Source organism: Panthera pardus, unplaced genomic scaffold (assembly GCF_024362965.1).
Source record: "Panthera pardus isolate Hobbes unplaced genomic scaffold, ASM2436296v1 HiC_scaffold_8, whole genome shotgun sequence".
Classification (NCBI taxonomy): Eukaryota; Metazoa; Chordata; class Mammalia; order Carnivora; family Felidae; genus Panthera; species Panthera pardus.
In genome coordinates this window covers 130,003,367-130,015,976 of record NW_026527013.1, presented here as the reverse complement: position 1 = coordinate 130,015,976, position 12,610 = coordinate 130,003,367, and the positions used below count along the sequence as shown (strand labels likewise).

Here is a 12,610-nt window from a genome sequence, read left to right as displayed (position 1 = left end):
CGCAGTCCGCGGGTTCGAGCCCCGCGTCGGGCTCTGGGCTGATGGCTCAGAGCCTGGAGCCTGCTTCCGATTCTGTTTCCCTCTCTCTCTGCCCCTCCCCCGTTCATGCTGTGTCTCTCTCTGTCTGAAAAATAAATAAACGTTAAAAAAAAAAAATGTTGCAGTTATTAGAACAGTCAGATACTTACTTTGGGACTTCTGTAATATGCAGGAATATATATCATATATATAGTCTTATTTTATCAAGCAAATCTATTATCTTTTGAATAGAATTTTAAAAAAATAGTATCAGAAAGTATACTTTGTTTTATCTAGAAAGTTTTAAATATGGGATTGTTAGTTCGGCGGGGGTGGGGGGGGTCCTGATTTCTAGGTAGTCTGTCTTAGCCTGTATTACCAAAGGATTGTGATTTATTTGGAGGTTTGTGAAGAATTGTGGCAGGTTTTCAGAGCCCATTCCCTGCTCTTTTTTCTGCTTGCCTCCACCTGCCTTTTCTCAGCTGCAACCCTGAGCCCCCTGCCCCCTGCCCCCTGGTTTCTGACTTCCTCCAGGTGACTCAGAGTTCTTCCTTAGGGCATTTTGTGTAATTATAAGAACCTCTGAGAACCTTGGGCCTTAGCTCCCCAAGACCATGAACCACGCCCTCTTTCTCTTAAAGATCTTCAGGGCATGTCACCTACAAGCTTTCGTGGTCCCCATAGCTGCTAGGAGTTTTTTCTGGATGTGTTAGCCATGTTCAGTGGAGACAGAGCTCAGGCCTTGGTCTCACACCTGAGTTTGAATCTAATACACATGGCCTAAGTACATAAAGATCTTGATCCGTGGTTCCCAATTATAAAATGGAGCAGGATGTGGGAATGACCCCCTCACGTTTGTTGGGGTTAAATAAGATATATGCAGAGTACCTAGTCAGTGACTGTTTTCAACAGTTGTAACTTCATTATTATTCACCTGTCAGGAAGAGTTCCCTCATATCTAACCTGACTTCAAAGGTGCTTTCCAGAAACCTGCCCATCTTTCCAGCTCTTTAGACTACCTCAAGGATAACCTTCACCATTTTTTGCCTGAATGAGAGGCAGTCCCAGCCCACAGAGTGCTTCTATATCTTGTAAAAGAAAACAAACAAAAAACAAAACAAAACAAAATAACGTCCAACATTTAGCAAGGCCCTAAAAATCCTAAGTCTTATCTTGGGCCAGTTAATAAGACTCTCGGCTACAGGAAGCCAAGCCCAGTTTGTTACGGCGGGGAAGTTTCCCATTCCGGCCCTGCTGAGAGCAGGAATACAGACGGTGATAGTCTTCCTTTTTTCCATGCAGGAATCCAGTGTCGAGGATCTGGTGTTGATCTCTGTGGCCTTTATAAAAAAAATGCATTAACACGCATTTTTGGAGATTGCATTTACTTTCTTTTCCTCCAAATTGAGAATTCACCCACCAAACTCTGATATCCAGCTTATCAAAAAAAAAAAAAAAAAAAAAATCTTTAACACATGTGCTCATTAGCATTCAGAGAGAACATGATTGCTTTGTTTTATACTTCGGTGCTCTGAGAATCAGATGCCTCTTTGCACCTCATGCACACAAGCTTGGCACATACTACTGAGTCTTATCAAAAGCAGTAGAAAGTGAAGCTCATGATCCTTGCCCTGCATTTTTCATATCTGGGCAAATTTTTCAGACTGTGTCAGTGTTTTGGATTTGTTGTTGTTGTTGTTGTGACAGTCTATTGATGTGAGGCATATGCTCCCTTACTGCCAGTGCCCTATTTTTTGGCTTCTCTCTGTAATTAATGCACTCGATTATATGGCTCTAATTTCTTTTTTTTTTTATTTCTCCTGCAGAATAAGGAGTTTGTGTGTCGAGGGCATGACTACGAAAGGCTGGAGGCCTTCCAACAGAGAATGCTGAATGAGTTCCCCCACGCCATCGCCATGCAGCACGCCAACCAGCCTGATGAGACCATCTTCCAGGCAGAAGCTCAGTGTATCCACACCTAGGAGGGGCTGCAGTGAGTGCAGTTAGAGCCGCTGGCCATTAGCCGCAGTGCATTTTCGTGCAAGGCTGTTCAGCCTCTGGCCCCCTCTGCCATAGCCATGTTCTCACTGTCTCTCCTTCTCATCATCTTGATGTCAGCTTAGCTCCTTCTGAACAGAATGTTCTGGTTATTATCACAATGTCAGTTGAAAGGAAATCCCTTAAGGATTCTGGTAAAGAATTTTTTCCTTTCAATTAAAACTTTTCTGTGTCTCAGACCTGCTTTTAAAGCTCCTTTTAGTGATCTCCCTTAGAATAATTTTCCTCCAACATATCCTGTGGAAACTGCTTCAGTTCGAGGAAATGATAGTGTTATATTTACTGGCACATATCATTCACCCCCTTTTTCTGTGATACTTTTATTCTGGAAGGAAGGAAACAAGGTACCTTAGTGTCTTTGGGGGAACTCTTAGCCGTGGCATCCTGGACAGCCTTTAGTGATGGCTGTGTAATTGAAACTCCCATTGTCTAAATACAAACAATCCAAATGAAATTACACAGGCATTAGAGACAAAGGGAATTCACCCCAGCACTCCTGTGTGATGGCTTCTGTCTTCCTGAAACTTATGTTCATAAAGAAGACAAGAAACTCCCACTGATAATTATGGATACCATTTCAAAGTAGAAAATAAAATGCAATAGAAGCAAGAAATTCCATAAGGGAAAAGATTTTGCTGTCCTTCTTAGGATGAAAAAAGAAGGTGTAAAACATACAAGTAAATATGATACCCCTCTAATGTAATTTTTTAAATATCAACTACACCAGCAACACTCTGCTTATCAGTAGAAGATTTGGGAGAGTGATAGCTTAAGTGTGGGAAGGCTGGAGACACGGAGCATCACACAGGTAAATACAAATCACTGTCACAACGGGTTCCTGTCTTTGGTCATGGTTGCATGGGTATTTATACATTATTATACAAACAAATTAAGAGGGGACATGCATAGACTAAGGATAAGAGTGTCTCTTAAGCAAGGATTACAGTTAATGTAAGTCTAAGTACCTAAGATCCAAGCCATGGCCACTCACCCCCACCAAAAAAAAGAAAAGAAAGAAAGAAAGAAAGAAAGAAAGAAAGAAAGAAAGAAAGAAAGAAAGAAAGAAAGAAAACAAATCAGTGATAAATAAATTCACAAGTTATAGACATTTTAAACAGATACTTTGTCAGAATCACCTACCTGAAACTAGTTCAAGGCCTGTAGTTTGAGAAATGATTTGTTGTCAACTGAGTTCTTGGCACCTTCCTAGCAATTTTTAAAATGACTTCGAACCAATGGAAACACCAGATTGTTACCCATCCTCTTCTCTCTGCCACGGCTCAGCTCGAGCCAGATTTCCACCGAGTTTGCCAAGTTGGGTTTCCTCCTTGACTTTTTCATCCTAGATTTACAGATATATGCTGTTACTCCCATTCCGGAGAGCCAGGAGGTCCTGCAGAGAGAGGGTGTTCCGGACAACATCAAAAGTTTCTATAAAGTGAATCATATCTGGAAATTCCGCTATGACAGACCATTTCACAAGGGCACCAAAGATAAAGAGAATGAATTCAAGGTATCGTGCAGTTCTATTACACGTGGTTTCCTGTGAGAATCTTGGGACAAGCCGCTCGATAAATATTTACTCAGAATAGAGTCAGGTGATAGAACCAGAAGGGAGGAGAAATCATTTAGTCTTGTTGATCTCAAATTCTTCTGTGTATCAGATTGAGTCAGAAATCGGAGTCAGGAATCCTGACTCAGTAGGTCTGAGAGGAAGCCCTAGAAGCAGCTTTTTTTGTGACCGTGCCGGTAGTCCTCAGACCAGCCTCGGAGATGTCATGATTGAGCTCAGCCCTCTCATTCATTCATACGGAACCAACTGTGGGGACCTCAGAATATTTGTTCTGAGATACCACAGACCACAGTGAGTGAAGAATGCTTAATCAATAGGGGAAAAGAAGATTCGGAGACTGGAAGCAGCAGAAAATTTCTGTGTGATCTTCTGCTTTTTCTTGTTAGAATGATGTGTCATTAGGACTTGTGAGAAGACACAGGATAAAAGCAAACCATAGACTCCTTGCATGTGCCAGTCCGTTGTGAGTAGTTGGAATATGCCTTACCGTCCAGAGCTCCCTCTGGCCGTCTCTCAGCTCCACAGGGGGAAAGGGGCATGATGGTCCCACAGACACATTATAGTCTCCTCTTTCCTTGACACTGACAAGGCAAGACCAGATAGATCTCTGTTAGTCACTATTTTCCCCCATACAAAGAATGCAAAACAAACTTATTATTGTGGGTTATTTGGCTTGGCTTCTTTCATCACAGAGTGTCTCTTTAAGCTGGGAAACATTCTCCTGATACTGTTAGCAATGACTGTCTGATGTTAATTCCCCTTGTGGCCTCTGCCTAAGTGCCAGTTCCCAGTGTGCCCAGCAATAGCTCCAGGAGTTAGGCATGGCCATTCTGCAGTGTTATTATGGCCCTCAACACAGCCGTCCTCTGTGCAAAGAGGTCTGATGGCTTAAATATCAAGGCAAAGAAACTATGGGAAGACAGAACTGGGAGGTTCCTGAAAAGATCGATGAGCATTTTCTAGTCCTTTTGGATACTTCGATTTTTGTTAGCGTCTCGCCAAACCAACTAGTGATCGTTGGTTTATGCTATGGTTTTCACCAGTTGTTTACACTGAACAAGTCAGGGATCCACTGGAGTCAGGCAGCTGACTTGCTCAGGGTCACATTCTCATTACCCATACACCCTACACCTTCTGGTATCTTCTCCTTTGCTTTTTCTGCTGTACCACCTTTCCTCATGGCTATCACTTTAAGTATTTATCCATGGTATAGCAGTCCTCCTAGAAAATGATGATAAATCTGGCTCCTGCTTCCTGTGCCGACAGCCCTTGGCATCTGGCTCCAAACTGCCCCTCCGGAAGCCTCATCTGCGCCACAGCCCACCCACTCACCCTCCTCTCAGCTCCCGCAACATTGAACTTCTCTTCTTCATCTCCTGCCATGCCCTTTTCGCAAGCAATCGGGGCCTCAGCGCAGGCTGCTTCCTGCTGCCTGCAGCGCTCCCCCCCCCCCCCCCCCCCCCCCGCTTCCTCCGCCTGGCAAACTCCTACTCACTCTTCAGCATTCCACTCACGTGTCACCTCCTCTGAAAAGTGCTGTCCTCCTCCCACAGAATGAGGTGCCTGCCTCCTTCCTTCTGCTTCCCCCAGCACTTCCAGCATGCCTTTCTCTTTGCCCTGAGCCCTTCCATATCTGCTTACCTCCTTGTCACCACCAGAAGGCTTCCAGCCACTGTCACAGGGGACTCTGCCCAGTAGATCTTGGCTGACACGAAGAAATCCTCCTGTTTTTTGTTGTTGTTGAATACGTGGCATTCTTTCAGGGATTTTGTAAAGTATATCATTCTCTTGAGAATATACTTTGTTTAAATAAGAAAAATGAGGCATGGGTACAGAAACATGGTTGACGAAGGTGAAATCTGTCATCAACAGCTGCTCTTATCAAGGCGGCCATGCCTTCATGTGTCATGGGGATGCTCTTCCTGACCAGGGGAAGCCTCCGCTCTTTAAATACAGATCCTCTTGGGTGGTGGCAGTTCAAACGTGCATGAGGAAGTGTGCACGGTGAGGAAGTCAGAAGTTCTAGCAGGTGGGGTCTGTGCTGGCTCTACAGGTGACTAGAATATACCTCTGAGCAGGTCATGTTGCCTCCTTGATGCTTAGCGTCTTCATCTTTAAAATAGAAAGATGGAGCTCCATGATTCCTCCTGGGCCTTTCCTCCTTTGGGATGTTGTTATTCTGATCCTGTGTTGACTAGCTGATACTATTACTCCTTCCAGATAGAAATGACAAGCCCCAAGACCTGAAGGAGTGAAGAGAGTTTAAATTGGAATTTGAAAGAAATTGCAAAGGAAATAATGGGATGGCCCGTTACTCTATTTGAAGCTTGTTGTCTGAAGCAGATCATTTATTGCACACAGGAAAAAGTGTCAGACAACATAGAATGGCATTATTAACCTAGCTTCAGCTATACCTTACGTGGTAACTTCTTGAGTGTGAAGGGATTGCCCACGTGCTAGAATGAATACTAAGGAAAAGCTTCCAGAAATCAGCAAACCTGACCAAATTGATGGCAAACATTAGTGATAGCTCAGTAACTAGAAAGAAGGGACACTTGGGGATTTAATTTGTTTTGTATTCCGTAGAGTCTCTGGGTGGAGAGAACATCATTATACTTGGTGCAGAGCTTACCTGGAATTTCCCGCTGGTTTGAAGTGGAAAAGCGTGAAGTGGTAAGGATCAGAGCTTATTCTCAAGTACTTTCCCATCACAGTTGCTCACTGGGAGTCCCGCCATATGTCAGTTGCTTCTGCTGTTGACTCCAAGTCCATGGAAGCACATATAAGTTAGTGAATGTTTATGGTATTGACCGCTGTGACTGAGGCTTTAGGGGAACATTACTGTTCTCCTAGTCTGGCCGGTCAGAGGGATTCTCCAAAAAATAACTACGACTGCAGCATGTAAACAACTCAGGCCCTCGAGTTAGGGGAGCTGGTATTTGAACTACTGCAGGCTAGTGGGGAGGGGTTCTCTACCTTATCTTATTTAATCACCAGACCAAAACTATGAGGTATGTATTTCTATCCCTATTTTTACAGGTCTTAACAAGAAGTTAAAAGCCTTTGCCAGAGGTCTCATGTTAAGATGTTGAAAAAGGATAGACTCAAACCCAGATATTCCTGCCTCAAAAGCCAGTTACATCCAACTCTTTTAGCTCAGTTTCCTTACCGGCAGCCTGAGGCTAGTACAGAGCCCCAGCACTGTATCTGACGCACTGGAGGTCCGTGCTGTTACCTTTGGCAGTAGAACAGAGGCTGCTGAGTTGGTCTCACTGAGCAGTCCTGGATGAACACCAGCTAGAGACCCTTGGGTGTCATTATAGAACCTGGAAACTGCAGCACCCGTGTCCCCTTCAGGTTGTAAACCATGCCCCCGCTCGAGCCCCCAGTTCTGGGTGCTGACAGCAGCTACGTCCAGGGTGAAACCTCGCCTTGCTGCCTGTGCTGTTCTTCAGGCTGGCTGCACCTTGATGGCAGCCCTGCACCCAAGCAGCGTCCCTTCTCCCTCCTTTGGGACGTCCGTCCTGGCTGAGGCCAGCCCTCTGATGGCCGGAGTCCTCTAGCTGATAGAAGACGTGGCAGTTGTGAAGACATCATTTAACCCCTTTCTTAGGTAACAGGCTCATTCCGTCAGTGCGTAAATAAAAGCAGCTTTTGCCCAAATGGTCTTCCAAGAATGCCTCGTCCTGCCTGAAATCTCACTAAGCATTGAAACCACTCAGCTTATCATGCTCATTGAAGCTAAGGATCTAGTGGCATTTTCCTTTTACAGTGCTAAAAATTTCATATGGCTTCCTAGACAAATGGAACTCAGTTTATCAGACTGCCTTAGTGCTATTGTATTCTTGTAGGTTCTGAGTCCAGGGTTACCACTGATGTACCTTGGTGCCTTCCATAGAAGAGGAGAGGTTGCCCAACAGTGTCAGAAAGTCTTAGCCTTGTGCTTCCCGCTGAATGGCATGGGCCCAACCCACATCGCTGTTCTTAGTCATCTACCCTGCATTAATGATTCAGAGAGCCATTTCAGCTACTTACTACCCAGAGGGTTAAATTCTCTGAGGTCTCACCAGTGGCCCTAACCTTTGAAGTACTACCCCCTCACACACACACACACACACACACACACACACACACACACTACTCATAGAAAGTACCATGCTGATAATGATTAAAGAAGCATTACTAAGCACAACCTTTCAAACATCAGCTGCTTACTTTATTAGAATATATAATCTTACATTCTGTCAAACAGAACAAATTTAATTGGGCTACTTTGTTCTCTGAACACAGCCCACTCATGACAACCTTATGTCTTTCTCTTGTTCCCACTGCCTGGGATGTCCTCACCCTCTATTAAAGTTGCTGGTTTACTACTTTACTTTAATTCATGGTGTATGAGGCCCTTGAGATCAGAGGCAGTAGGTACTAAGTACATATATGCCAACCTGAACTGAAATGCCTTATGTACGTTGTCAAAATCTGAAAGATTCTGAAAAACCAAAGGTGTTGTCATAAGTTCAGCTCCAAAACTCAATTGGTAATAAACCTAACCTGATCTGCTGTTAGGACCATTTACGATCTTTATTTCACATAGTATGAATATTCATATGTTTTACTTCAGAAATATTAAAGCATTGGTTAAAAATAATCTTACATTTTAAATAGTTACATAATAAACTATCTGTGCCTTATATTATGTTTCTAAAATCTGAAATTTTCTGAATTGTGAACCATCTGGTGCCAAAGGTTTCTGATGGGATTGTGGGCCTTTATTCTCTAACCCATAGCCCCAGAGTTTATTATCCCATTCTTGCAAAGATAGCAAAGCCTTTGAAGTACTGTTTTCTCAGTAATTGTTTTTATTGTTTTGAGAACAAATAAAAAAATAGGTACTTTCCCCCATTAATAAGTAAGCTCATTTAAAAATTTTTAAACAAGATAAAAAAAAAACACAAAAGAAATTTGTGATGACTTTTTAAACATCAACTAAAGATAATGAGAATATTTTCACATCTCACATTATATCCATCAGAAAATCACATGGCTCTCCTTTCAAAATATATGCGGAATCCAGCCACTCTTCACCAGCCCCTACTCATAGCGCCATCTAGTGTCTGATTTCTGCAGTAGTGTCTTAAGTGGTCACATGCTTCTACCCTAACCCCTTGCAGTCACTTCTGTGTACAGCATCCGGTGTCCCTTTTAAATTTAAGTTGTATCATACAAAAATAAATACATAACAAACCTGATGTACCCATCATTTTACTTAAACAGCTGTCAAAAAGGCCAATTTTGTCTCATCAGCTCCATCCTCTTTTACACTGGATTATTTTGAAGTAAATGTGACCTCATATCATCTCATCTATAAATAATTCAGTATGTATATTAACAAAAAAACATAACCACAATAACGAAAAAACATAACCACAATATCATACGTTATCCCGTCTTAAAAAATGAACAGTAATTCCTTGACGTAAAATAACCAGCGTTTACACTTCACCAAGAGTCTGTTTCTTTTATGAGTTTTTGTTTATTTGTTGTCTTTTGTTGTTTGAAGTCAGATCCACATCAGGGCCATACATCGCACTTGGCTGAAATGTCTTCTAAGGTCTCTTTTGATTTATAGGTTCTCCCTGAATTGCTCTTTTTCCCCTTGCAATTTGCAGCCTGCGAACCAGTGGGGTAATTTAACATGTTTCTTTGCCCCTATACTTTTTGTAAATTGGCAATTAGATCTAGAGACTTGATAAGATGCTGTTGTTATTATTGGTTTTTGTTTATTATTTTTTTTTGCAAGAGTACTTCCTAGGTGGTGTTATGCTTCTGGTTGTCTCTTTTTTGTTGTTACATTGGAAGCCACTGATGATCATGGCCCCAGCCTACTGAGTGTCACAAAATGGTAAAATACTTTATCACTCCTTTTTTGTTTATTCATTGGAACACTTCTGTAATGAGAAACATTCCCTCATCGACTATATGATTACCCTGAGGTTTAGCAAAGGAAGGATGACACCCTACAGAAGCGACCAGAGAAGTTTTTTGTTTGGTTGGCTTTGTTTTATGTATCATTCGTAACTCGTGGAGTTAAGCATACTGGGTTGTTGTTTTTTTTTTTTAACTCATTGTAATTGTTACTCTTACTGATTTTCAAGTTGTTCCATTTTGCCCATTGGGAACCTCTTCAAATTGACTTTTGAGTCTTTTTTACAGTATCCAAGTATTCGTTGTTACTGAGCTAACACATAGGACTGGATTGTCAAATCAGATGTGGGAATCAGCATCAAGCTTTACTAATAACTTTAAGGCAATCAAGAGGCTCATATGAAGCAGAGAGACATCTGAGACCTCAGGCCTTGGCCTCCAGGTCCTTCTTTCTCACATCAATAATAATTTGGAACAGATGGAGTCTCTAAGTGAAATTCACGGGATCCCTCATACACAGGGTACATTTAAATTATGAAATTCACATTATGAAATACTCCATTTTATACTGCAGACAGTTATAAAACTTACCTGGGACATTATGTAGGGAATCCTATATCGTGGCTTATCAGTTTTATTACTGAAAGCAATTCTTAGTTGGGGACACAGATACCATCTCCTCCTTCTGGCAATTAGTCTTGGACTGTTTACTTGAAGGTTCAGTTGACAAGGGGATAAGACCAGATCACCTGCCTTCCTTTCTGTTCCCCAAGGATATTCCTCCATTAGAGACAGTGAATGAATCACAGGCCAGCTGCTTTACTGCCTTCCTCCCAGCCGCCTTCCTGGCTTACTGGGATAACTAGGTTCTCCATTTCTCCAATGACTCCTGTTTCTTTTTGGTGGTAAATGGCATTTAAAGATCACAATCCAGGGACAAGAGGAAAATAATCTTTCAATGAATGTTTTTTACACATTGTTTTTCACATACTTCTTTTGACCATCTCCTTAGAATAATTTCCCTAGAAATGAATTGGTCTATCAAAGAGTCCACAATTTAACCTTTGATTCATGGGCCAACAATGGCATGTATCAACTTCTGTCTTGTCTGGTGGGGATAACTGTTCTTGAGAATACCCATTTTCCCACCATCCTCTCCAACACTGGGGGTTATGTTATTTTAATCTTTACTAATAATAAACCAAAAATGATCATACTAGGGTTTGTTTGGGTTTTTTTTTTTTTTTGGTATTTGTTGAATGCAAGTGAAGATGATATTTTTTCATATATTTATTTCCTCTATTTATTTTGTGAATTATAGCCTTTGGTTTTCTTCAGTATTTGAGAAATAACAATAATTTATCAGGAATATATATGGAAATATTTCCCCAAGTTACTGTTTGTCTTTTGCCTGTGCTTGTTGCAATTTGTTTTTGAATTTTTTCATATTAATAGCATTTGAACTTCTAAAGATGAGCATGAATTTTTTTCCCCATTGGCCAAAACACAATATTTTTTATCTTAACCATTTTTAAGCATACAGTACAATAGTGTTAACTACGTGTGCATTATTATGCAACAGATCAGTTTTATCTTGCAAAACTAAAACTCTATCCATTGAATATTTCCCCTTTCTCCCCTCCCCAGCCCCTAGCAACCAGTGTTCCATTTTCTAAGATGTCTGACTTTTTACCTTTTAGTCCATCAGAATTCTCAGACTTTTCCTTTATGATTTAGGTTTTATGATTATAAAACAAAGGCTTATTGTCCTAGACAGTAAATACTTATTTACCAGCACTCTGTAAAGAAACACAACATTGCCAATAGCACCCTAGAAGGTTCCCATGTATTCCTTCACAGTCACAAGTCACTCACTTTCCATTACAGGTCACCACTATCCTCACTTACCTGGTATCCATTCCCTTCCTTGGTTGGTCACCTAAGTTTATGATTCTCTAAAACAAGTCAATTTAGTTTAGTCTGGTTTTGAACTTGATGTAACTGTATCATAGTGTATATATTCTCTTGTAACTTGGTTCTGTCACTCAGTATTATTTGTCACAGTGTTATTACATGTGACTGAAGTTTGTTTTCACTGCTGCATACTCTTCCATTGTGAGAACATACCACGATATGTTTATGCATTCTCTTATCAATGGACATAGGGATTTTGGAGACATTTATGACAATTTTTGTACATTTCTTCACACACATGTACATACATCTCTTACTTTTTTTCTCAAACATACGCTTGCATAGAATTGCGAGACCATAAAATATAATAAAGATATCTTTAACTTTAGTGTTTAATGCCAAATTGTTCTCCAAAGCGATTGAAACAATTTGAACTTCCAGCAGCAGAAATTGAGAGATTCTAGTACTCTCATTCTCACCCTCATTTGCTATTGTCATATTTATTTTTGCCATTTTGGTGAATGGTTAGTACTATATTATTGTGGTACTGTTTTTCACTTTTTTGATCACAAATGAGGTTCAACACCTTTTCATATATTTATTGACCACTTGGTCTTCTTCCTTTGTAAATATAGTGCCTGTTTAAGTCTTTTGCCTATTTTTACTGGGTTGTTTGCCTCTTCCTTATTGGTTTATAAGAGTTCTATGTATATATTCTGAACAGGTATACTTATATCATTTTGATGTTTTTATTAATGCTTCCAAAAAATGTACTTTGAGATCAGAATCACTTCTTACTCATTTTTGTATAATTCTCCTGATGCTCCTCATCACACATTAGTGGTCAGAAATGAGATATAATTCCCCAATTCCTGCCCTCAAGACCTGAGTAAGATCTTACTGTAAGTTGAAGGGAATTCTGCCCTAACTCATGGATTGTGCAAGAACAAACTGCTGTTGGGTCTGACTGATTGTAGGTGGGTTGTGGCATGGTGTATCGAAGGCTATTGAATGCAACTTACAATGCTTAATAAAAATCTTTATTCTTTTGTTATAAAAAAAAAGAGTTCTATATATATTCTGGACAGAGGCTTTTTGATGGTTTTCTAGGTTATAAATACC

At 40.9% G+C, this 12,610-nt stretch overlaps 1 protein-coding gene across 4 annotated transcripts in view; it reads left to right on the top strand.

Moving 5' to 3' along the window:
* The window catches only part of DOCK4 (dedicator of cytokinesis 4), a 430,872-nt gene that overhangs the window by 397,957 nt on the left and 20,305 nt on the right, over positions 1-12,610 (top strand). For all 4 annotated transcript variants that reach the window (XM_053897288.1, XM_053897289.1, XM_053897290.1 and 1 more), the window contains 3 exons: positions 1,845-1,986; positions 3,423-3,589; positions 6,236-6,322. In XM_053897288.1, the coding sequence (XP_053753263.1) occupies positions 1,845-1,986; positions 3,423-3,589; positions 6,236-6,322 (396 nt within the window). The remainder of the gene's footprint in view (positions 1-1,844; positions 1,987-3,422; positions 3,590-6,235; positions 6,323-12,610) is intronic.